The sequence below is a fragment of the Westerdykella ornata genome, assembly GCF_010094085.1.
Source record: "Westerdykella ornata strain CBS 379.55 unplaced genomic scaffold EI97scaffold_65, whole genome shotgun sequence".
Classification (NCBI taxonomy): Eukaryota; Fungi; Ascomycota; class Dothideomycetes; order Pleosporales; family Sporormiaceae; genus Westerdykella; species Westerdykella ornata.
In genome coordinates this window covers 1-14151 of record NW_022986915.1, presented here as the reverse complement: position 1 = coordinate 14151, position 14151 = coordinate 1, and the positions used below count along the sequence as shown (strand labels likewise).

At 52.3% G+C, this 14151-nt stretch overlaps 4 protein-coding genes across 4 annotated transcripts; 1 reads left to right on the top strand and 3 right to left on the bottom strand.

The window, feature by feature from the left end:
* Nucleotides 1-237: 237 nt before the first annotated feature.
* On the bottom strand, nucleotides 238-1965 carry EI97DRAFT_462922 (uncharacterized protein; the record flags this gene model as incomplete). The annotated part of the gene is made up of 1 exon (XM_033801321.1): nucleotides 238-1965. One exon carries the CDS (start codon nucleotides 1963-1965, stop codon nucleotides 238-240), a length of 1728 nt encoding a protein of 575 aa, XP_033648876.1.
* A 473-nt stretch (nucleotides 1966-2438) lies between these two features.
* On the bottom strand, nucleotides 2439-4416 carry EI97DRAFT_408371 (Metallo-dependent phosphatase). Its single transcript, XM_033796641.1, has 2 exons — nucleotides 4189-4416; nucleotides 2439-4140 (listed from the first exon to the last, which is right to left on the bottom strand). Exons 1-2 carry the CDS (start codon nucleotides 4313-4315, stop codon nucleotides 2504-2506), a joined length of 1764 nt encoding a protein of 587 aa, XP_033648875.1. The 5' UTR covers nucleotides 4316-4416; the 3' UTR covers nucleotides 2439-2503.
* Nucleotides 4417-5903: 1487 nt separating this feature from the next.
* EI97DRAFT_388131 (hexose transporter-like protein) lies at nucleotides 5904-7776 on the bottom strand (the record flags this gene model as incomplete). Its single annotated transcript, XM_033796164.1, has 5 exons — nucleotides 5904-6651; nucleotides 6701-6970; nucleotides 7021-7282; nucleotides 7337-7516; nucleotides 7563-7776. The coding sequence occupies 5 exons, from the start codon at nucleotides 7774-7776 to the stop codon at nucleotides 5904-5906; spliced, it is 1674 nt and encodes a 557-aa protein (XP_033648874.1).
* A 2496-nt stretch (nucleotides 7777-10272) lies between these two features.
* Nucleotides 10273-11795, top strand: EI97DRAFT_437947 (Bud-site selection protein). Its single transcript, XM_033799446.1, has one exon. The coding sequence runs from the start codon at nucleotides 10335-10337 to the stop codon at nucleotides 11736-11738; it is 1404 nt and encodes a 467-aa protein (XP_033648873.1). The 5' UTR covers nucleotides 10273-10334; the 3' UTR covers nucleotides 11739-11795.
* The last annotated feature ends 2356 nt before the right edge of the window (nucleotides 11796-14151 follow it).

Sequence of the window (14151 nt, the reverse complement as noted above, 5' to 3'; positions counted from 1 at the left end):
GACAAAATCATCCCATGCAGAATTCTGAATAAGAATTAGCTTTCATGTGTACTTCACACACCATTGCCCATCCAATCATCCCAGTTCCATAGTATGCATCTCAGGGTATACCAAATACGCCAATCGAACCAATACACCTCCGGAAATGTCTCCCTCTCCATACCCACATCTTCATCCATATCCACTCCACGATACCCACAAACCCCCCAACATCCCTCACCACCACCACACAACCCCCTACTCCACCCAACCATCCTCAAACCCCCCCATCACCCCCATCCAACCCACATGCAAGCAAACAAGCACCCCACACATACCCACCACCAGACCGGGCGCCTGCAACGTGACCGAACCGTCCGCAACCTCATACACGACATCGTCGCCGAAGTTGCGGAACACGTAGGTAACTGCGGCCGTGAGGAGGGCTCCGTGGACGACGATGAGAGCGATGCCGGTGAGGTTCCAGGTTGGGCGGGCGCGGATACTTGAGAGGGGAGGTTGATCGAGGACGGTGGTCGGGTGCATGAGGGTTAGGGTTTGGATCGGGGTGGGTTTGGGTACCTGGGCGGGAAGCTGTGAGTTGCCCTTTCCGTCCGGATTTGGTTCGTTGTTGTCGTTCTCATGAGCCTTCTGTTTATCACTAAGGGTCGGTTCCTCATCCGTCTTTGGCTCATTGCTCTTCATCTTCGGTTCATCCACCTTCGGTGCATCCAGCTTCTGTTCATCCACCTTCGGCTTTTCTCCCATCTCCGGAGCTTCATCCATCTTCGAACCATCCATCTTCAGCCCATCCCCCTTCGCCTCATCCATCTCCACCTCCTCATCCACCGTAGGTTCGACGCTATCCCAATCATTCCTCGGCACGCACGACAACACACTCCCACCCATCCAACTCGGCTCCAACCTAGCCACATTCCTCTCCGTAAGCGCATTCGCCCCCAGCCGCTTCGCCTCCGCGCGCAGCAACACATCCAATGAAGACTCCGATTTGGCATCCTGCTCCGGGGATCCAACTTCACCACCTTTCTCCTTCTCACCTGAGAGTGCTTCCTCGGGGCCGGCATGAGTTCCCAAGCTCAGGCGTAGCTCTTTGGGTACGTCGACGTTGCTAATGCTTCTGGCTGTGAGTGCGGGTGACATGGGAGGGGGAGTAGGCGTCGACGGTACCGGAGACGTCGTCCTGGACTTAGTGCGCTTGTCCAGTCTGTCGAGCCACTTGCCCACGTAGTCGAACGATGCGCGCGATGAGGCGCGGGAAGGTAGACGGGGAGAAGAGATGTCTGTCAGAGACGAGGTCAGGACTGACGGGGACAGTGAGGCTTGGTCGTTCGGGTGGCGGCGCAGACGGCCTAGGAGCTCACCACCACCACCACTGCCGGGCTTCGAGGTGGCGGGTTGGTACGAGGCCGTGGACTTGTCGACTTCGTCTTTGATGCCGCCCACGCTGCGGCCCAGAGGCTTGGCGGTACGTTGGGAACTGGTGTCGAGGTCCTGATTGCGACGGGCAGCGGACCGGGAGTTGCTGGGCAGAGGCAGTTCACGGAGGAAGCGATGGATGTCTTCTTTGTCCGTGATGAGCACACTGCGATGGATACCGTCCAGACTGTGGTGAGAACTGGACAGAATGTCATGTTTTGAATTGGCCTGGGACATGGATGCTTTCTCCCAGATATCCGGCTGCTGCTGCTGCGAAGGCGTACGCAATCCGGTCGGAGTACCGACGATGTTCATAGAGGATCCAGGACGGGGCATACACAACTGGTTCTCGTACTTCACATCCCCCGCATCCAGGTCCTCGGTGCCATCGTCACAGAAGTCGTAGGACTCGGCTAGCGTACGACGCGCCATGTTGAAGGATTGCGAGGGTGACAACGAGGCAGAAGACGGTTTGCGAGATAGACGGGCCTTGAGCTTGTCGAGGTTGAAGTTGAGCTTCGAAACCGGTTCGTCGGGTGGTGGATCCATGGGTGGTTGGTGGCGTTGGGATATAAAGGAAGGGTAGCGGGAGGGAGGGGGCGAGGTTTTGGATGGAGCTCGCCGGTTGGGGGTTGGGGTGTGCATGTGGTTGTGGTTTGTTAAAGTGGAGGAGGATTGAATAGTTGGGGATGAGTATGACAAGGTTGTTAAACGATAGGGGTCAAGGATGATGAAGGGGCGCTTGTTGTGAAGGGGAACGGGTCTGTTATGTTGTGTCAGTGGAAGTTTGTGATTGAAAGGTTTGGGTTTAGTTAGAGGGGGGTTTGTTTTGTTATGGAAGGGTAAAGAATCAACACGGACGCCGCTCGACTTTGTGAATGACGAGTTAATGCTCGTGCTGTGTTGCCTTCTTTTTGGTCACGTGGCTGTCCCTTTCACTGTCACGACACTGGTGGATTTTCACCACTTTGCACTGTGCGCTGATGAAACAGCGAGAACCCTCTATCGAGAGATGAAGTCAGCGTTAATCTGAAAATATTATTCTGCTTCTGTCTCACATTAATGTACATATCCATCCGCTATGGCACTATAGCATGAAAAGAACCGCCGCCAAAGCAAGTAAGCAGGAACCAACCGCCCCAGGGACGCGTTGAGAGGCAGGTCCCGTAGCCCCAGGTAGAACGGCACTTCCACTAGTGGTCGTACCATTCCCTCCGCCGTTCCCTTGCCTTTGACCTTGGACCTTCTCGATGCGGCCCTCCAGCTTGATATCCACGGGGCTCGTCTTCTTGATGTACTGCACCAGAACCTCGTCCTGGGTGTCCAAGCTGATGAAGTCCGTGGTTGGCGTGAAGAAGTTGTCGCCACCACCAGCGAGGAAGTCAAGAGTGACGATGGTATATTCGGTGTTGTTGTCCAGCTCCTTGTTATTGATCTTCACGGAAACAAGCTTGGTGTTATTCGCGTTGTCGGGGTTATATTGGATCTTGATGCCTTTGCTGACTTGGAGGAACGAAGTCACCTGCTTGCCGTTGTTGACGTTCACGCCAGTCACAATTCCCTCGAGGACCTTCCAGAGTTCCTCGCCTTTGAGCTTGAGCTCGACGATGGCGTTGCCGAAGGGGAAGGAAGTGAGGACCTCACCGCGAGTGATGTCGCCTACGTCAATGGTTGCGCGGATTCCGCCGGCGTTGATGATGGCGAAGTCGACATTCTTATTGTTGGCTTTGCGGTACTCGAGCATGGCGTCCGCCATGTAGTCGCCCAGGAGGCATTCCTCTTTCTGGCAGGTGGTTTGGTCGAGAGTGACCTTGGACTGGCCCAGTACTTCTGCGGCGAATTTTTCGAAGGGGCCTCTCCAGGCCTTGATCTGCTTTTGAAGGTCCTCGTCTTGCGCCGTGGTGTTGGTGAGGTGGATGGGGGCGCCGTGGTAGGCGAGGATCTTGCCTTCTGGGTCGTACGTCACATCGATGTAGCCCACATACTCACCCCAACGGTAGGCAGTGACAATGAAGACTTCCTCGCCATCCTTGTTCTTGACGATAGTGGGATACTTGCCCTCGGCCTTTTCCATATCCCCGAGCAGAGTGTGGCTGTGGCCTCCCATGATGAGCTGGAGACCCGTCGTTGCTCGGGCGAGCTCTTGATCCTTCTCATAACCGATGTGCGTGATAGCAGCGATGCGTTTGATCTTGGTTTTGGCCTTGATCTCGTCAATAGCTGCTTGAACGGCCTCCACCTCGTCTGAGAATTTGGTTCCATCACCCGGGTTGCTGATGCTGGGCGTGGTCGAGGTGGTGACTCCAATAAGTGCAAGGCCTTTCTCCTCGAAAATGTGGTATGGCTTTATAGTCTTGTTCAAGATCTCGTTGTCCGAATGGATGTTCGCCGACACAATTGGGAACGTGAGATTTTGCAGAAACTCAGCCAGCTTGTCGTCCCCGCCGTCAAACTCATGGTTTCCGAGCGTCATGGCATCGAATCCAACCTGGTTGATCGTCTCCGCAATCTTCTCCCCGCCATAGAAGGAGTAAAACAAGGTTCCTTGGAATTCATCGCCAACGTTCAGCCACAAGCTGTCGTTAACCTGAGGGCGCTGAGTATCAATGACATGCTTGATACGCGCATAGCCGCCATAGCATCCGCGCTCTGGCTTGGTACAGTCGGTGCCAGAGGAGCTGAATTCATCGAGGTGAGCATGGACATCGTTGACATGGAAGAACGCTGTATCCGTCAATGAATTGCATTTTCCCGATCCAACACGTAACTTACAGATATTGTAGTTTCCCTGCGCATCAATACCACGCTTTGCCAACCTCCGACTATACAAGACATCTTCCGCGTAAACTGAATTGACTGTTAGCGCGGCGAGCGCGAGAGAGCGCATCGAGCGGCCCATGTTGCTGAGCTTTTGCGTTCAACGCAGGTTCCGCACAAATCCAAAGGAAAGGATCAACACACACAGGACAACTCTTGAAGTTGCGGCTCCGCGGTCCTTTTATAAGTCGCAGGGTGTACGGAGGAACTGAGGGAGCCGGACTTATCCCCAGACCCTTGTGAAACTTGGCAGAATTGGTTAACACTTTCCTGTTTGGGCATAGACGATCCGCATATGTGATAACGACTGGCCATACACGATCCCACGTGCAAGGCACTCCGTTCGGGGTGTACTGTATGTTTTGAAACAGAGTCCGGGACCGTTATCCATGGGACCTTGGGAGTGTTTGCGAATGGGACGAGACTTGGGGACCACAGATGTATGCTGACGCCACTCAAATTGACATCCTTCAGCCTCTGTCCACATCCGACTGAACAACCCCCTGCACTTCCTTTGTACTGCTGTTTTCCACATCTAATTTAAGCAGCTAGCAGGCGCAGCAATCTAGGAGGTCCTGCAATTAGCTTTGTAGCGCGCCTCTACCTCTACGTATAGTAGTTTATATTTAGAAAGAATATTCTACCTATAGCATTATTAAGTTGTAGCTAGTTAGCTTGTGTTAGGTAGGTAATTCTACCTACAGAGAAATTGCAGCTGGATGTTGAGGAAGTGATGTCTGGCCGGTGGAAGGGACTTTGCGCCCATCTGATTGCATCTCCCTGCAGTCTAATGAAAGCTTATTGTAATTCCAGGTGACATGGTTCGAATAATCCTAAAAGACCATGCGAGCAACGATTTTAGGGATTCTTATTCTCATTAAGGAAATAAGAGAATAGGGAAAACAAGACTACAAACAAAGCACAATAACCCCCGCAGTAAATCGCTCAGTCCCAAAATCCCATCTGTTCGGTGCAGCACCCCAAGCTACTTCCCCTCCACACCTATTCCCAAGCACCAGCCTCATTCCCCCCATCCTCCACCACCAGCCTTGTTCGCAAACTCCACAGAAACCCGGTACGTACCCTCCCGCCCGGTTTCCGGACCCGGCACTTGCACACCCTCCATCTATCAATCCGGCACATACGTATCTATGTAATGTACGCAACCTGGCCACCGTCCGCTTGCACTCAAGCCATCAATCAATTAATCCTGCTGCATAGTAGAGCGCTTACAATAATCGCACTTTCGGGGCCGTGCTTCCGCGCATATACTTGTAGTATGGCATTTGACGGGGATCGGTAGACTGGCATTGGCGGAAGTGTGACCTGTGCGTTGCACGTTGATTGAGCGGGGTGTTGGGGGAGCCGAAGGGGCGGGGTCTAGGGTAGGGGTTGGGGTTGGGCCAAGGTTGTGGGTAGATTGAGTTGGGGCTTGGTGCGCGGTTTTGGGGTGTTTTGTGGTGGATGGCGTGCGTTTTGGAGGTTGTTATGGGATTGGAGATAGCCGAACGAAGGAGTGGAGTAGTGAGCGAGGCGGCAACTGAGCGGAAATCAGATTGTTGGGTATTATTTTGTTAGGGGAACTACCTAAAGTCATGGCCTCGTAATATGATTACTATGTTCTTACTCCACCACACTGCCTCTCTTCAACCCTTACGCCCTCCTCTCCATCACCATCTCGACTCCCCATAGCCCGTCCTAGCCGGATACCTCGGTGCCTCCCAGCTACTCACAAACTCCCTCCTCTCTCTCCTCCTGACACTGAAGTTTTCATCCTCGAACTCCGGGCTGCCCATACTATTTCTGTCCCTCAATTCATAATGCAACTGCTTCTCCACCCTACTCGCCTGCTGCTCCGCCAAACTCCGATCCTCAAACAAGAACGCCAACTCCTCCAACGTCCTTCCATACGTCTCGGGAAACATGAAGTAGACGAAAACATTCTCGAAAGCAAGCCAGCAGCAATATGTAATCAGCCACTTCCACTTGATATTATCCAAGCCAATGGGGTTCACAAAAGTCGTGAAGAATGCCGCTCCTCTGCCGAAGAATTGGAAAATCGTGATCCCCTTGGCTCGCTGTGCGAATGGAAAGAGCTCCACCAGGTACGTGTACGTGAGTGCATTGTAGCCAATATTATAGCACGGGCTATAAAGGAAGATGAAGAAGATGGTGATTTTGGCCGCGGCAGGGCCTTGATGCTCGAGAAATTGCTGCATGCTGACGGTCCAGCCGACGTAGCAGGATAGGAGGGAGATGGTGCAGGTTAAGTACATGACGCGGCGGGGAAAGCGGCGGACGAGGAGGGATATGCAGACGGCGTTGACGAGAGCCCAGCTGTTGAGGCCGACGTTGAGCTTGTTTTTGATTTCGGAGGACGTGTAGCCGATTAGTTTGAGGAGGTCGTTGAGATAGTACCTGGGGATGTGTCAGTGACGATCGGCGGCGCTTCCATTTCTCGACTCACGAAATCAAGGTGTTCCCAGACCACTGCGTGAACAGTCCTAGAAACGAGCCGATAATCACACGCTTGCGCATTCCAGGGGTACTGAACATCTCTCTCCAAGAACGTTTCGAATGCTCCATTTCAAGTTGGATGGTTCCTTCAATCTGCGCCATTTCGGCTTTGACAAACTCGGAGTCAGGATTACCCTCCGCATGATATTTTACTATAACGCGGAAGGCTTCATCGGACCGGTCTTTGCTGATTAGGAAACGGGGTGACTCTGGGATCATACTGAAATAACGTGAGAAGCAGTCCCGAGGGAGTTTGGAGAGGGTGCGTACAATATGAAGATGATCTGGAACATGGAGGGACCAGCCTGGAGTAGTGATGGCGTCCTCCATGCCCAATCATTGTTGATACTTTGCGTAGCAAAGGAGATTCCGGCTGCAACGAGGGCTCCAATGAAGTACAGAGCGTTGAATAGCGAAGTCATGATGGGACGCTCCTTGGGGTATGCAAGTTCGCCCATCAAGGAGGAGCCGGCGATGATGCAAAAGGGGATACCGAAGCCCAGGAAGAACCGAGCGATGACGTACATGGCAGCTAGATTCCGTTAGAGACGTCCTTCCGGACAGATAGCTCAATACGAAGGCTTACCTCCGTTGGAGAAGGCTTGCAGACAAGCGCCAAACACCATGATCCATGATCCTATAAAGATGGCCCATCGACGACCAAACGTGTCATTCAACATGGGTACAAAAGGGAGAGCACATATCGCGCCTAGATTGTAGGCCGCAGAGATGATACCCTTGAGCGCTCCAGTTGGGTGATTGAAGTCTCCAGGAGTCAGTCTCAACAGTGTGAAACGGAGTGATGTACGCACAAGCTTGCCAGGAGTCGGAGATTTGCACGGTATTGATCATCTGCGAGTCGAATCCCGATGTCATCTCAATCCCAATACATGTCGGCAGCAGCAGCATATACAGAGTCCTCAGGTTCGGCTTCCTATACCATGGCATGAAATCCTGCTGCACCAGCCGTGTCAGCACGGGCTCAGCGGCGGTGGCGGTCGTCGCCGTGCCATGCGCGGGTGCCATTCTGTCCACATTCACAAAGTCGTCGTTGGTCTTCCTTCACAGAACAAACAATAGCGAAGTTGGAACTCGAGGGGAGATCAGCAAGCACGGTGTCAGTCTTCGCCCGACCGGAGGGAAAGGGAGGGTTCTGGCAAGCGCGCGCACATGGGCATCTGTCAGCATAATATCCATACCAGTTACCGGCCAGCATCCAGCACCCAGACACACCCCCTTGGCAGTGCAGGTGGCCGTCAGTGCGTCCTGCTCGTACTTGGATGCCCGCTGCTGTCGGTAGGCCGTCGCGGTTCGTTATTCGCGATCTACGCCGGGTAGATGGCTGGGATATTGGGGCGCGCGTGGCAGCTGGACCTCTGTAATATGCATAATACCCCAGATGTAGGGTACATCTCCGTCGGATTTGGTAATAGCCTGTGAATTGCACATGGGGTTTAGGTAGGCGATGTGTCAGTCTTACGCCGTGTCCTTGCCGTCAAATTTCCCACTCAACATTTTGGAAATCATGGACACTGCTACGCCGCAACGCCGCATTCTCAACGAGTTGGTGCCTTGCGACATTTGGAGGATTCGCCAACGAAACCTTACGAGATTGTGAGAAGGGACGGAAGTGTTCTCCGGTTGCAAGGTCCGGAATCCGACTAGCGCGCCGAAACGAACACCGCTCCCTCCGCCAAGAGCCATAGATGACCTGCATCGACGTGCAATTGTCCATCTGCACCCTTATAGGCTTCTGGGACTACCCCAGATTCCCTCTATTCGCAAAGAAATCAGGACTCTGCTCGGTGGACCACGCATCGAAATTCAAGTTTTCGAGGCTCTCAGAGGGGCGTGGTCTCGTGGACCGTGAAACGCATCCGGATGCCCGACTACGCCGCAGTAAGCAGGAATGGAGGGATATACGAGGTTGGTATGGGATAGGTTTCATCAGGCATAGCGTCGTGCGGGGTAGTTCGCATGGCCCGCTTTCGAATACGGGGGTGGCTGATTTCCGCGGCTGCAGATGTCAGCATGAAGGACACAGCACTGGAGCAGTTGTCGGAGCACGAGACTGAACAGTCGTATTGCTCCTATGTGCTGACGGTGCTGGTAGGAAATAATCCAGTAGGATGGCTTGCACTCCGTAGACATTCGTACAATGCCGTGGCGCCCGGAACGTTGAATATATATACTTTCGTAAAGGCCATGGGCAATGCTGGGGAGTTTCCTTGCCGGCCCAATCACACCTGAGATAACTTGACGGATGCCGGACAGCTCATGCTTGCGAACATTGCTTCTTGGGAGGCTGAACCCAGTGTGAGGGTATTGAGAGGGACTTGAGAATAGGTGTAGGTTGCGCTAGTGTACAGAAGACCGAGTCTGCCGAGTTGGAGAGGCGTCGGCACGCTCATATGGGCCGACGGATGGAAGAACTGTGGTGACTCCCGTAAATTACTTGGCACCGTACATAGCACGTCACTATCTGTTTGTTTACATGTAGGATCTTTCTATATAACCTACGGAAGTCTAACACGAACCTTTCCTTATAACTTACGGAGTCTCAACACGTCTGAATATTTATTCTGTTTTTGCCCTATCGTATCACAGAAGTACCTCCCTCTAGGGTCACGTGACTGCTATACAGAGAGATACGCCGAACCCACCACAACCAGCAGCAGAGTAGAATCTTCACATGGATAATGTGACATGTCTACAGTAATGTCCAAATCTCTACGCCTATGTACATCCTCTGTTGTCACACCAAAGCTCTCCCTGTCGGCATCTCTGAAGACCGAGGATATCCGCAGTCAGAGCAACATCACGTACCCAATCCAGGCCATGGGATTCTAGAATGAAACGCGAGCCCTCGTAGACTCGTCGGATGACGAGCACCGGATATATACCGTACGATCCACAACGCGTCCCGCACCCAAAGTCGGAAATAGGTCAACATCATAACGGAGCTAGATCAAGAAGGGATGGACAGCTCGATTCATGGCTCTATGAAGCGGGGCTAATGAACGACGGTCGAATCGACGATATTCCGACGTGGATAGGCGGAGGCTAGGACTGGCGATCCAAGTAGAGTCAGCTTGCGCAGAGGAGTGGAGGCAGCTGGTTTGAGCTATGGAGGCCCCAGGAGATAGTACAAGGCGATTTAAACGGGACTAGAAGCTACAAGCTTACGCAACAAACATCATAGCCTACTGTCCCTTTGCTGATCCCTGTTCCCCAAGCAATCTCACAGTACTCACGCGCCATATTCGAGTGTGAGCGCCTGTCCGGCCCCTTTGAAAAGGAAATCTGAACTCGTATCTAAGTACATCCCAATAACTCTAAGCAGTATCAATTCCATAACGACAGATAGAGTTCTTTTATACTATGTAAACACAGTACGCACGTGACTTTTAGCGCACGGACCCAAATGTGGGCTTGAGGGGTCCAACGCTGCGGTTCAACGTTATCTCTGGACGGCAGGTTTAAGCGAGACGGAAGCCCGAAACCAACGTCCAACTTTTTGCGCATCTCGCATAATTGATCGCTTCCCGTGAACACGCACGCACAACGTTTCCCTTACCGCCAAAATGCCAAAAAGAAAGCGTCCCTCTCCCTCGCCATCCCTCTCCGCCGAGGAATCCTCCTCCAACCGCGCCGTCTCCCGCCAGAAGAAGCTCTGCACCCAGCTCCTCACGACCTCCCAAAAGTCCCTCGTCTCCGCCCTCCGGCTCGGCGCGGGCTTCGAACGCCAGAAATACAGTCGCAGGCGGAAAACCGCGAACGTGAAAAAGGATGAAAAAGCTGTTGCGCGGCTGGACGCTGAATATGCGGTGTTGAAGGGTTTGGAGATTCCTAAGATCGCGGAGCAGCATTTGCGGAAGACGATATTGAAGGTGAAGAGCTTGAGGGAGCATGAGGGATTGCCTGAGAGCGTAAAGGAGGTGGAGGGTGGTCAGAAGGATCCGCTGTTTTTGAATGTTACGGCGAGATTGTATAAGATACAGGCGGTGAAGAAGGTGATCGACGAGTGCATTGAGGGTTTGAAGAAGATACTGAAGGTTGGCGGGGGTGCGCAGAGTGGCGGAGACAAGGGCAAGGAAGAGAAGGAGGATAGGAGGAAGAAGGTCAAGGTGGAGGACGAAGGGGACGAGGAGGGCGCGAGCGAAGACGACGGCGAGGCCTTCGCGAAGTTTGACGTGCGGATCGCGGCGCCATCGTCCGGCGAGGATAATAGCGACGATTCGCTATCCGATGGACAGAGGCCACCCAGCGTCGCGGAGAGCGAAACCGGAGATGTGGAATTAGACGATATCACTGAGAACGAGTCTTCAGGCGATGAAGCGTCTACACAACGCAACAGCGCCAAGACATACGCTAGCGAGGACGGATCCTCGGATGATGACGACGACAGTGATGGAGCCATACCTCGTAATGGCTACCCCAACAGTGACGAGAACGAGGACTCGGAATCCCTTGGAGTTTCATACGATGATACCAAACCAGCTCCGAAGGCCAAAGCAAAGAAAGCAGCCGGAAAGCCGTCTACGTCGACCTTCCTTCCCTCGCTAAGCCATGCGGCCTACTACTCTGGCTCCGAATCCGAGGCGTCCGATTTGGACATTGACATTGCGCCCAAGAAGAATAGGAGGGGACAACGGGCACGACAGAAGATTTGGGAGAAGAAATATGGGGAAAAAGCGAAACACAAGCAGAAAGAGGAGAGGAACAAGGGCTGGGATCCGAAACGGGGAGCTGTCAGTGAAGACCGACGAGGCAGAGGCGGTCGAGAAGGAAGAGGCAGCGCAAAAGATAGCATGAGAACTGGTCGCGGTCCTCAACGCAGCGGGGAGAACCTGAGGGAGTTGGGTCCCAGGAGAGTTGCGAAGCGTGATGACACGGGGCCTTTGCACCCGAGCTGGCAGGCTGCCAAAGCGGCCAAGGAGAAGGAGCTTATGGCGAAGCCGCAGGGCACGAAGATTGTCTTCGATTGAGCAGGTAGTTTCTATGAGTTGATACCCAAATCAAGCATGATGTTTTGCGCTTTCTTAAAAGGTCGATCCCCTCGCACGGGCCCCGGAATGATATCTGGTCCGGATGTATGCTATTCCAAATCCGCCAACCCGAACCTGAACCCCAGCCCGTACTCTGGCAGGCTGTTGCGATTATACTGCCTCTTTTCACGTCCGATTGAACACGACCGTGCGTGTATGGCGTAACTAGAATATGGCCAATTGGATTTCTTGAAATGCGTATTCTAACTTGGCTTGGAAGTACAGGTGGTTGTTCAGTCGGACGTGGGAGCAGGCGGTCGTTTCGATATTGATCGGTGTTGTGTCTCGTTCTCCCTTCCCGACCATCCTTAAAGGCATCGTGCATGGCCTATCCCTGTCAGCATATTGTGTGCGGCGGGTGAGTAGGCCAGGCCGGCCACGGACGTGGCCAGCGAATTTTTCGAGAACTTCAGGGCGCGCACTTGCAGGTTTTCCTAGATATCTACGCAACAACAAGGTATTTTCTTAAGAAAACTTAGGAGTACCTTCTTACTATAGTTTTCTAGTAGTAGCTTTGTTTTTATAGGAAAATACGTTATTATTACATAGATATTTAGGAAAATCTACAGGTGCGCACCCCCTTCCTCCTGCGCAGCAGGCCTGCCTCGCCACCTGCCCTTGCGACCTGCGCAGGTTGCGTAGCTAGGTTCGCGCTAGTTCTTAGCAAAAAATACCCTGCTGTTAAGGCATAGAAAACTATACGCTTTCTTAGATATCTACGTAACAATAAGAGATTTCTCTTAGATTTTTTAAGAGCAGCTAGATCTATATAAAAGGGAAGAACTTTTCGGAGACCCTCCAACTTCCATGGCGAAGACCCCCCACTCAGATGTACGCAGTCGTGACTGAATATTCGCTGCACTTAACCATTTGCAGCAAAAGCCTCGGCTCAGAAAACGTTTTTCTCTCCCGGCTGTGCGCCCTCTCCGATTTTTCGGCAGAGAGCCTCATGCCCATGCATCGCCCATCCGGGCGTAGTGAATTGCCCAAATTTGCGACTGCACAAGGCACTAGACCTCGCTTAATTCGTGCTAGCCAAAAGGGTGCCTTTGGCGGTGCAACACCAGACCCAAATTCCATCTCCACAACTACACTCTACAACTGCAACACTATTATTACTACCTTTTTAAGGCTTAAATTTACTCTCCTTACTGCACGCTTTTATTTGCTACCTTCCGTGCCAAATTTGGATACTGCGTTGTGGTTCTGTATTGGGTAACAGTAAGTCTAGCAGTTAGCCCTAGTCCCGTATGGGTAGTGGCAGCACGCCATCTCCACATTGGCAGATCAGAGAGCTAATGTGCCCGATTAGATGGCGAATACGAGCCTGTCCCTACCACCAGGGATACCCCCTGAATCTCCGAGCACGCTAATTGATGAGGCCAATGAGAAACCAGACGGTGTATTGATTGAAAAGGAGGACTACAAAGAGGCAGTAGAGGAGGTCAACAAGCAGCTGCAATCTCAAGGTTACGCGGTCTCCATTGATGGCTTCAAGAAGTATAAGGGCAAGGCCATCAAGGATCTCATCAAGATTGTACATCTCCGCTGCGCGTACTCCCGCAAATATCTGCTAAAGGGCGAGAAAGGCAAAGCTACCCGAATGATACAGTGTGAATACCGGGCAAACCTCCACCGGGATGGCCTCATTTGGAAGCTCCATATTCGAAACCCCATCCATAACCATGAGCCTGCAATAAACAATTATGTCCTACCACACTTCTGCAAGCGATCAAACTATGGAGATAGAGTTATTCAAGAAGGCTTTGAGGGCAATCTCCCTGTTAAGGAAACTCATCGGCAGCTGCTCAATCTTGGAGAAAACACCACCATAAAAGATATATACAATCAGTGGAGGAAGCTTGTTCAGGCGGAGCTCGGCTCTCGCACTAAAATTCAGGTGCTCTTTGAGACCCTGGAGGAATACACTGATAGTGAAGGAGCTAAATACTTTCATCACTATGGCCTTGACGAGCAAGACCAACTCCACTGGGTATTGTTTACCCACCCAATCTCTATGAAGATACTTAAACAAAACTCCGACATCATTATTATCGACTGCACTTACAAGACCAATCGATTCAATATGCTCTTGCTGCATATAACTGGCGTAACTGCTCTGGGTACTACATTTGACATAGGGTACGCTTTCATGCCTGGAGAAACAATTGAAGATTACGATGCAGTAATCCACAGCTTCCTTGAGCTTGTTCGGGAGCTTGAAGTTGCTCCTTGCTGCTTTCTTGTTGATCAGGAAGACGCTCTCATCTCTGCCCTTAAGCACTACTTTGCAGGAGTCTCTATATGCTATTGTATGTAGCATTGTCAGATGGTAAGCCAGTTTATGGACATC

Coding starts and splice junctions, on each gene's coding strand:
- EI97DRAFT_408371 (XM_033796641.1), bottom strand. CDS start 4,315: ATGGGCCGCTCGATGCGCTCTCTCGCGCTCGCCGCGCTAACAGTCAAT. Junction 4,141..4,188: donor GCAGGGAAACTACAATATCT/GTAAGTTACGTG, acceptor TGACGGATACAG/CGTTCTTCCATGTCAACGAT.
- EI97DRAFT_437947 (XM_033799446.1), top strand. CDS start 10,335: ATGCCAAAAAGAAAGCGTCCCTCTCCCTCGCCATCCCTCTCCGCCGAG.